Below are 10,699 nucleotides of genomic sequence, written 5' to 3' on the forward strand. Positions count from 1 at the left end.
TATCATTTTGGCTGAATGAAATTTGGAATTTTAACCTGGAAAAGTGTGATTTTTTTTTTTTTTCTTTTTTTTTCTTTCTTTTTTCCTTGTCAGTAGGAGGGTGGTTGTCATGTTGTTGCTTTACCCCTCTCATTGAATTAGTTCATAGATCTCTTATCTTTTCTCAGTTACAGGGTAGATGGGGTGGGGTTGAAGAGGTCAAAGGTCACACATATATCTTGCTTAACAAGTGATTTAATTGTGGTTCGCTTCCTTACCAGGCCAGAAAGAGCTCTTACTTCATGCTACTCATTTTTCAAAATCTTGCCACGTTTTATATTTTCATCTTATATTTATTTTATATTTTATACTTATTATATTTATTTTATAAAATAAACTCTTTATCAAGTAGCTACATTTACATTTGATACTGTATTTTCAACAAGTTAATTTTTTCCAATGTTAAATTAAAATTTCAAAACCTGCATAAACACATTGGAATAGCAATAATTATGTAAATATTAACTATTTTGCAGGTAACAGTTAGTTATTAGTCAAGAATAAGAGCTGTATAAATCTTGCAGAACTGCTACAAATAATAAAGTGAAAGATATAGAGTAAATTGTTCTTTTCTTATATGAAATCTGAGTTTCAGTGTTCCAGTGGCTTCTTATGACCTGGGTGTTTTCTGCATGTTACTCATTGAAGGTCGCCTGGGTATCTGTCATGCTGAAACTCAATTAAATGTAGGTGATAAGTGTTGGTGTCCAAGACCATGAAAACAGGAGAAAAGCAGTGTTCAGATTGAAAGAGTAAGAGAAAGGAGATACTTTTCCACATTAGTAATTTATTATCTTGTTTGCATCGGACTAAATTACCTAATTAAGGTTTTCATGGGGTCTTAAGCTATATGTCAGTTAATTTTGTAGTAATTAAATAGGAAGTTACTTGAAGTTCTCATGAGAGATCTCAGAAGTAGCAGAAGAGCTGAGTAATTCATCAGTATTTATGAGTGACTACATAGTATTTTTCTTGTCTGAAGGTGAACTTAATGCAAAAATTGTGAAAGTCCATATTAAATGCTTAAAAAAGTTTATTCCTTCAATATTTTTGCATGTTGATTCATGTTTTTTTGTTTGTTTGTTTCTTTTTACATGTCTTGTTACAAAGTACTTTGTGGTTAAATTAGTTCTGAAATATCCGTTTACATAAATGATCTTCTAATGTTATTGGCAATGTACCATTTTGAAAATAATGAAGTATTTTGAGCAAATGGTGCATGTCGGGTTCTCAGGAGACATTGCTGCATGCTTACCTTTGTATCTAATACAAGAACAGAAAGTGATTTTTTTCACAAAAATCACTAAAACACAGGAATTTAAGGGTGGATTGATTCTTGACTTCAACTAACTGTAAACTTCGTAAATCTAGTTCCTGTAAGAGATTCCTGCTTTAGAATAACAGGTAAGTGATAGCAATAACACCTACGTGTGATTGCAGTTGAAGCTGACAGGTAGTCCTATTACTTGTTTTTATTACTCATACAATTCTTTTCGGTCATTCTTGACTTAAATGTTTATAGTGGCCTTTCTTGATTGGATAAGGTAGTTAAAGACACAGAAATAATTTGGGCATGTCGGAATGTCTTGAGAATTTGGTCAGTAAGGCCTATTTAAATCTAGCTAAAATGTGCCTTATTTATAATAAATGCATGCTAGTAGTGTAACAAGACTTCCATCTTCCCATCTCCCAGAGAGTCTCTGATTTCCTGTAAGATAATGACTCATGTCATCCTGACCCCATCTTACAAAAGATTGCTGAGGTTTCTGTTTGTGTAGTTTTAGCTGTTAATTGTTTCCAGTTAATTCCAGATGTTAATAACTCATTCTTTGAAACAAAAAGAAGGAATCCATTCTTTATGATAACTGAATTGCTACTTTGTAAACACTGAAAAGGATATTTTGTCTCAAACATGCTTTATTGCATGTATATGTGAAAATTGTCAAGAAATATTGACTCTGTTTTCTGCTGTTTTGTTAACCCCTCTTTCAGAGGAACACAAAAAGGGAAGGTGGCGTCTTTTTTTGGACTTTTGTTGTAAGGATTGGTTTTTAACATGTGTTAGGCTTTGGTACAGCAGTGTATATTCACATCAGCTCTCTCATGCAGTTCTTTTTGTGCCTTTATTTTTTTATTTTATTTTTTAAAATTTTTTTGGTGTTTGAAAACCAAAGCTTTATGTCAGTTAAGTAAGTTAACTTCCATTTTACAAACAAAGCAAAATGGACAGAGATTACCAGGGTTTAGAGGAACACCTTGTCTCCACAGTGTTTGCCAATTCCTTTGATCTTTGGTTTACTTTATAGCAGGACATTAAAAAGTGTTATCATTTTTGGAGTTGCTGTAGGAAATAACTGGTTCAGAAGGGAGCTATGGAGTGTTTTGTAGTTGGGTGGGTTGGGTTTTTTTCCTTCAGTGAAATGGACATTGGAATGCATGCAATATGTTAGGTCCTGAAATCAATGTTAACATGGAACTTCTGTTTTCAGATGTTTTGAGTAGACAGTAATACTGGTAGCTGAAAAGATTACTCTTTTTCCCTTCCTCCCACATTTTCAGTATTTTTATTTGTTCTTTCATAGTTGAAATACATTGATTACCTAAATGGAAGCACGGCACTCTAATGGATGCAAACAGATGCTTTTATTAAATACATAAATTAGATGTGCATTACTTGAATTAAAAGTAGTTGTGTATAATGAATTATCAACTTCAACTTCATTCTTAATGTGATATTAATGCATTGTCAGACTGGGCTCTGTGTTCTTGTTTGCATTTTCTTCACTTCTGAGAGCTGCTGCATTCTGGAATGATTAGTTTTGTACTGCTGATAGGTAAGCTTGAAGGGTAGGCCTCCAGAAGCAAAGAGGTCTCTAATGGGTTCACAGTACTGTGTCTGTGTGAATTTCTAAGAGAAAAATACCCAACAATAATTCACTCTGAGGGAGTCAATAGATTCTTATTTTTTTCTTTCTTTTTGAAAGGTGCATTTAAAAGAGCTCCTCTACTTTTTGCTTGTTCTTCATTGAAGTGCTCATTATATTTGTTCATTACTAAATTGTAAATGACTAGAAACATTCTAGCATGGCTTGATTATTTTTATGTTCCTTTTAAAACTAAGAATTGTCTCAATTTGCACAGCTGCATCTTCTATTTCAGAAGATTCATTGGGAGCAAGCAATTTCAGGCAGGATTCAAAACAAACTGGAGTGGATTGCTCAATACTCTTTAATCCATGCAAATAATTATCAAGCAGCTGATTTGATTGGGAATAGTAAAATTAAATGGTTATGAAGCACTTAAAACTGGTTTGAATCTTGAATATTTAATCAAATTGCAATTTTTTTTAAACAGTTACATTTTTTTTCCTTAGCTGCAAACTTTACAAAGGTTTTATCAAGAATATGATATTCTCAAAGGAGTTACCAGTAAAGCAAGTTAATATTTTTTTCCTGTGTTTTCTTGATTTGTAGGTTTATGTCCATTTATTTATTTATTTATTTTCAGTATTTGTTCACTAAATAAATTCATTATGTCACTTTCAAATGACCAAAACATTAACATAAACATAGATACAAGTGTGTGTGTGTGTGTGTGTGTATGTGTATTTGGTAAGGAGTCAATCAGCATTTTGCCTCTCTAAAAGAAATGGAGCGCAACTTTTTTTCTGTGGTGCTATCTAAGCTTACTTGTTTTGAGTGCTTTCTTGCATCTCCTTTTCTATAGTAAAGAGCAGATACAAGAAGCATTTGTTCTGTCTTTCCTAGAATTGTAGAATCATAGAATGACCAAAGTTGGAAAAGCCCTCTAAGATCATCCAGTCCAGCTGTCCATCTATCACCAATCTAAACCATTCCCACTTAAACCATACCCCTCTGTACAAAATCTTAATGTTTCTTGAATACCACCAGTTACAGTGACTCCACCACGTCTCTTGGCAGCCCGTTCCAGTGCATGACCATTTTCTCAGAGAAGCATTTCCTAACATACAACCTGAATCTCCCCTGGCGCAATTTGAGGTCATTCCCTGTGGTTGTATCACTAGTTATATGAGAAAAGAGACTGACTCCCACCTCACTGTTCCTCCCTTCAGGTAGTTGAGAGCAGTAATGTCACCCTGACCCTCCTCCAGACTGAACAATCCCAGATCTCTCAGCCTCTCCTCCTAAGTCTTATGCTCTGGAATCCTTCTTGCCCTTCTCTGGACTTGCTACAGGGCCTTCATGTCCTTATGGTAGTGAGGAGCCCGGAACTGAACCCAGCATTCAAAGTGTTGCTTCACCAATGTCGAGTACAGTGGGACAGTCACTTCCCTGCTCCTGCTGGCAGTGCTGTTTCTGATACAAGCCAGAATGCCATTGGCCTTCTTGGCCACCTGGGCACACTGCTGGCTCATGTTCAGCCAAGCGCTGACCAATACTCCCAGGTCTCCCTGCCCCAGGTCTGTAGTGTTGCCTGGTGTTCTTGTGGCCAAAGACTCAGGACTTTGTCCTGTTGAACTTCATCCCATTGGCCTCAGCCCAGATATCCAGCCTGTCCATATCCCTTCACTGGGGCCTTCCTACCTTCAGGCAGACCAGCACTCCCTTCCAACTTGGTGTCATCTGCAAACTTACTGAGGGTGCACTCAGTGCCCTCATCAGGTCATCAATGAAGATACGGAATGGGGTGGGCCCCAGTACGGATGCCTGGGGAAAACCGCTCATGATCAATCATTAGCTACATTTAAATCCATTTATTACCACTTGCTGGGCCCAGCCAGCCAGCCAGTTCTTTACCCAGCAAAGAGGGTACCTGTCCAAGCCATGTCTCTGGGAAACAGTGTCTGCAGCTTTGCTGAAGTCTGGGTAGACTACATCAACTGCCTTTCCCTCATCCACCAAGCAGGTAAATCACAGGAGATCAATTTAGTTAAGCAGGTTCTATGTAGCATTGTATTTCCAACACATATCAGGGGAGTTGATATCCTCCAGGAGAACAGAGGCAGGTTATCACACAGCTTCTTCCAGCTGCTTGCAGAATGCCTCATCTGTATCTTCATCCTGGTTAGGCGATCTGTAACAGGCCTCCATCAGGATGTCTGCTTTGTTGGCTCTTCCCTTGATCCTTAACCATAGAGACTCTAACTTACCATTCCCAGCCTCAAGCACTAACATAGAGAGCCATGCCACCACACACCTTTCCTGTCACTTCTGAAGAGCTTACAGCCATCCATTGCAGCACTCCAGCCATGGGAGCAATCATATTTTCGTAACTGGGAGCTACTGAGCTTGTGGCTGTTACATTAATTATTTGCTATGTTTCATGCCCTGGAAAAAAGGGGGCACGACAGAGGGGAAGGGGTTGTTTAGAGCTGTATGGCTTTAAGGGCGCCCAGGGCCATGAGGTTTTCTCTGTGGTGGTGGGTTTTTTTTCCATGTTTTATTTTTCTTTTGAGCTCTTGAAGACAGATTTCATCATGACTTATTTCTGAAACAAACTGCTGATGAAATGTTTATGCAAATTATTTTTTTTGTACCTTTCTGTTCTGAGATAAATCAACTGTGACATTTAAAATTTGAGGGTATTTTCTACCATGTGTACCAATTGAAACCATATAGCTAATAATTATTTTGAATGCAACTGGCCTCATTACTTTTGACTGTAACATCTGTTCTTTGAGGTCATTTCTGATCACAGACTAGAAAATTGCGTATATGTTTGAAGCAAAAGTTTTCCAGTGGTTGCTTTGTTTTGTGTGGGGTGTTTTGTTGTTTGTGTGGTTGTCTTTTTTAACTGACTATTCTGAGTGTAGGAAATAAAGGCAGCCATTTCAGACTTTGGTTTTGGTAATTCCACTCATGGTCGAAAGGAATATGCTGGTGCTTATTTGTTTGTTTATCGTGTTAGTCTCCCATATAAAAATAAACAATAACAAAAAACCCACCACCTTTAGGAAGCATTTAAAATGATCGCTGCTAGTTTTCAGTATGGGTAAGTCTGCTTTGGCTGCAGTGCACAGATGTTGCTGCAGCTGATCTGGGGCTTAGTAGGTTCTCTCATTAATTGTCTTATTTTTCATAATTTAATTCATGTGTTTTTGAATACTAAACAGACAACTCCTCCCCTACAGGAAAGTATTCTGCATTTGAAAACTAGTGGTGTCATAACTAGCTGTGTACATGCTGTGACATGCAACAAAGAGTGGAAGGGAACATAAAACTAAGGGAGAGTGGCTGACTTTGCAGAGAATGTTCTGGAAGGGGGGTGGTGCCTCCCCCAGACAGCAGCTGGAGAGCTCATCCTCGGGGCTGGCTGCAAGCTCTGGCCTGGATTTCCTTGAGCTATGAAATAAAATGAGTTATGGCTCTTGTTTCAACTAGTACCGCTTTCTGTGTTAAGAACTGTGCTGCTATGCTGGTATTCATGTACAAAGCTGTAGAGCTGGGGTGAGAGATGGGGGAACAGCTGTTTGTAAGGAATGCAAAAGGTGAGGGGGAGGGTTCTGTTTGTGATTTTTTAAAAGCAGATTGGTGGCCTTTATTTTCCAGTTCTGAGCACATTCATCTGATGACTCATTCTCTAAACGATAAAAGCATCCCTGAAAAATGTATTCTGCTTAGTGCTTAAATATGCTAACATAGATACATCTATCAGAAAATAACATAAATCAAAAGATGCATGCGAAATAATGAAGTCCTATAAGATCACTTAAATGGTTAATGATTGTCATTCTACTGTGACAGTCATTCTGGAAAAATTACAGTTTTTACCTTGTAAGTCTCTTCAGGCTTTTAGATACAACTTCTGAGCTTGAATTGTAACGACTACTGGAAAATAATTTGCATTATTAAATATTTTCAGACACAAAATCGGTATCTTTGTGACAGTGTGATAAGTAAATTTTACTATTCTTAAATAACCTAGAACCAGCCCTACAGCAGATTGCGCTTTCACAGTGGAAAGGGGACGTTAAAAGTAATCCAGCTATATATAGCCCCGATATTGTTAACATTTTAAAGAAAAATAGTATAAAGAGCAAGAAGAGGTCAGGATCAGAGAAGCCTGCTTTGCAGTCCTGAGGTGGCTGTGCTTTTGCCTGACTGGAATTGGCAAGTGCCTCTGCCTCCATCACTTCTCTCTTTCTGTGTTCTGCTAAATGGTGTAACACCATATCTAAAACAGTGCTGCAAGATGCGCAGCGCAACATTATTGCGGATTTAAGTTTGTTCCAGGATTCAATAATCCATGCCTATATGTAGCGTAATAAGCAGTATATTTACTTGCCTTGAGTTGTTGTCATATCCTAAGAGATTCTCATAGGGCTGCAAATGGGGGAGGGTTGGGGAAAGGTGCTGCACAACTATTCACCCTTTTTATAAACAGATTAAACAGTAAGCAAAATCTGGTTTATTTTTTTCCCTATGAAAATACAATGACTATTAGAATGGGCATTTGTAAAATATTATTTATTTGTTAATATTAGAGGGCTTTGGCTGTGGCATAGGTTGTTGGATGACAACTGGAAGAAAAAAGCAAGAATTAAAAAATTAACTGTTTGAAGTCAGAGTGGGGCTAAAATCTGAGCTGCTGTCTTTACCTGTGGCTGTATCCTTTTAGGTAGCTGAAAAAAAATAACAAAGCCCACAGCACAACCCTACGTGATGAGGACAGAAGAGGGGAGGGGGAAGAAAAGGAAATAGTGAATTAAACAAACTGGCTGAACATGTTACCTGTCACCAGTAGGTTAAAAATGGAGCTGCTCTACTTTGATATTTATTATTGGTAGGCTGGAAATATCAGTTATATAATAGCTGATGGTATGAGCATTGAGCGTAAGCATTTATTCAGTGTTACTTAATGCTTACCAAAATTATTCTGAACAATACAGTGTTCAAGGTGGCATTTCTTCTGCAGAGACCATTGTCAGTTTGAATTTATATAAACAGTAGGAGCCATACTTTTGACAGGATCTGAATTATTAGTAAGCAGATAGGTTCTAGAATGTACAGCTACCTGTAGTTGTCTCAGGAGTGTAGGGGTGGGGAGCTTTGCTTGGCAATATTCTGCTGCAATTTTGCCTTGAAATGAGGCCCCCTTTATGTAAATTTTTACTGGCGCCAGCTAGCTGTAACTGCAGTCTGGCTCAGCCTCGGCAGCAAGTAACATATGTCATGGACTTGCCTTTGCATGGATTACAGAAGCATTCTGGTCTCTGAGTAGGAAGAGCCACGCTGATGAATTTGAAAAGGACGTGCAGGAAAACCTAGGTGTAGTTAAGATTGCTTATGTCTGAAAACATGGATGATTTTTTCTGCCTGCTTTTTTATTTTAAGTATGCTGTCTTCTGCTGAGCTACAATAAATTTATGCTTGTTGGTACTACTGTGAGTTATGTGGGAGGTACTTCACTGCGCATAGTTGCTGCAGTGCTAATAGTTGGCAGCGCAGAAGGCAGCACAAAGAGTTCCGGCTGTGGACACTTGCAGTTGCAACAATTCACTTGGAGGCTGTGGCATGCTCACTAAACAGCAGTGACACTTCGATTCACTTGTGTGGATAAGTGGCAGTTCCAGCATGCTTTAACAAGCGGATGTAGGCTACTAGCTGAGAGGTACAATAGCATATCTCAGTCTTTATAGAAAATAATACTCATGCTGCTATATAAACAAAATAAGATCCTAGTATCAAGATGGCTGACCAGGAAGTCTACTTGTAGCTCTTGTTTCTTATGCAAATGAGCTAAATGTCAGTGGCTTATTCAGAGGAGGAAGTTCATTTTGCACGTGCCAAGTTCTCCACAGGTAAAACAAGCTACTGATTTTATGCATTAATGTTTCAGAGGCCTTTGAAGCTATTTTTCCACTTAGGTGCCCAGCCCCCATGATGGCAAAATGCCAGTTTTATTACATTTATATCAGGAATTTTTCTATGATGCCTGGAAGTCAGTTGTTCTTGCTGTAGTTAATTTTGGGTCACTGTCATTAGGGAGAATGTTAACTAAGAATTATTGTTAAATGTTTGCATAAGTTAAACTGAAGACTTAAAAATAATAACATTTCTAGGAAGTACTTTTTTGCTGTTGGATGTTGCTGTTTTTTGCTTGGTTCCAACCCATACTGTCCCACTACTGTTCTGTCTCCGTAGTGACACCAGTTGATGCACAGAGTGCCATATCCCTACTGTGAGCCTACCCCTGAACAAGGTGCAGAATTAAGGTTGAATTGAAGGAACTGAATCTTAGCAGTCTTTTCCAACTTTAGTGATACTATTAATGTATCAGTGATGTGAGTTTCTTTGTCTGTTTGTTGTGTGGCTGGGGGGGGGGGGGGTTGGAGAGGGGAAGGGATTTTTGGCTTCATGGTCTTAAACCACTCATTGTAATTTAATTATCATCTTTTTGAGGCGTTAAAGCTGATCAAAACACAGGTTGCTGAACTGATGTTTGTCTTGCAGTATAAATGCACATTCACATGTGTTCTTATGTGAATTTTAGAAAGATGTATTTGTAAATAGCAAACTGGTCAAAATATTATATTTATCTGATCTGCCCCCTCAGAGGGTACCTAAGAAGACGATAAGTTCACATTAAAGAAGCAAATTTTAACTGAATGGCAGTACTCCTAATTTCTTATAGTACTGTGCTATAGTTAGGCATGCAGTGCATGAAAATACTGTATCGAACAGTTGTGCTAGTTCTGCATAAATGTATTTGCATTGTTTCCATTCTACAATTAAAACAGTGACAGGATGGGAGACAGGAAAGGGGAGAAGGTAGAAGAAACGAACTCAATTTGGAAAATCTCTGAGGTGAAGTAGATATATTGGAGATGCGTGAAAGGGCGAAAGAAAATATGGAAAGAGTTGATTGTTGGAAGGTAGATGGCAGCTTAAGATGGAAGATATGGAAGTGACAGTAGAGAGTGGGGTGGTCCAGATGGAAAAAAAAGTGATTAGTTAAAGGGAGTGAAAAGGGGCAAAGTAGGCAGGCAGACTTTCTGAACTTGAAATGAGGCACTGATAGAGACCAGAACTGCTAGAACTGTTCTGAAGTTGACTGGGAATTAAGGCCAAGAGAGCTATGTGTGCTAGAAAAGAGCTATAGCTGGCTGATAGTGAGAAGAATTCAGTGGTGATAGGAAAAGGTATATGTCTGTTTTGATATGACAACATAAAACAAACACTGTGTATCAACCACTTGTGCCAAATGACTTTTTTCCTTGCGTCTGATTTCATTTTAAACCTTTAATGCTTTTTTTTTTTTTTTTTTTTTTTTTTTTACTGGGGGGGGGGGGGGGGGGGGGGGAATAAAAAGTGGTGGATTTTCTTGAGTTCCCAAATTATAGTTAACCATAATTGAGGTTGTCCATAAAGGGCAAGTTCTGTTAAAATCTGTCTGGATTTCATTTCAAGGTGAAAGAGACAATTCAAGGGCCTTGCTTTTGGTCTCATCCCCCTCTCTCCACTCCTCCCCCCATAAAGTGTAAGTGTGAGAATAGTAGAGAAAAATGGCATGGAGTAGGACATAAAAAAAAAAGAAACATAGGAAACAGATCATTTGAGAGGAAAAATGTGATTAATAAAGCAAAGAGGCAGAGTATGTATCATGTAGGTGACAATGATAACACAATTTCTAGCAAAATTGAAAAGGCAGAATATTGCAGTAAATATTTTTGGTTGGC

General features: G+C 38.1%; 1 protein-coding gene across 16 annotated transcripts in view; it reads left to right on the forward strand.

Annotated features, from left to right (window-relative positions):
- ATF7IP (activating transcription factor 7 interacting protein) overlaps positions 1 to 10,699 on the forward strand; it is a 93,037-nt gene that overhangs the window by 9,591 nt on the left and 72,747 nt on the right. The window contains exon 1 of one of the 16 annotated variants that reach the window (XM_015861914.3): positions 31 to 8,821. The exons of 13 other annotated variants lie outside the window; for them this stretch is intronic. Coding sequence is in view for 1 of the 3 variants with exons in the window: in XM_085539113.1 (XP_085395239.1) it covers positions 9,303 to 9,304 (2 nt within the window). In the remaining 2 variants the exon portion in view is untranslated. Of the gene's footprint in view, positions 1 to 30; positions 8,822 to 8,853; positions 9,305 to 10,699 lie in introns of those variants that run through there. 2 more of the 16 variants (XM_015861897.3, XM_085539113.1) reach the window with 2 other exon arrangements.

The sequence above is a fragment of the Coturnix japonica genome, chromosome 1, assembly GCF_054131305.1.
Source record: "Coturnix japonica strain WE chromosome 1, WE-NBRP24, whole genome shotgun sequence".
In the NCBI taxonomy this organism is placed as follows: domain Eukaryota; kingdom Metazoa; phylum Chordata; class Aves; order Galliformes; family Phasianidae; genus Coturnix; species Coturnix japonica.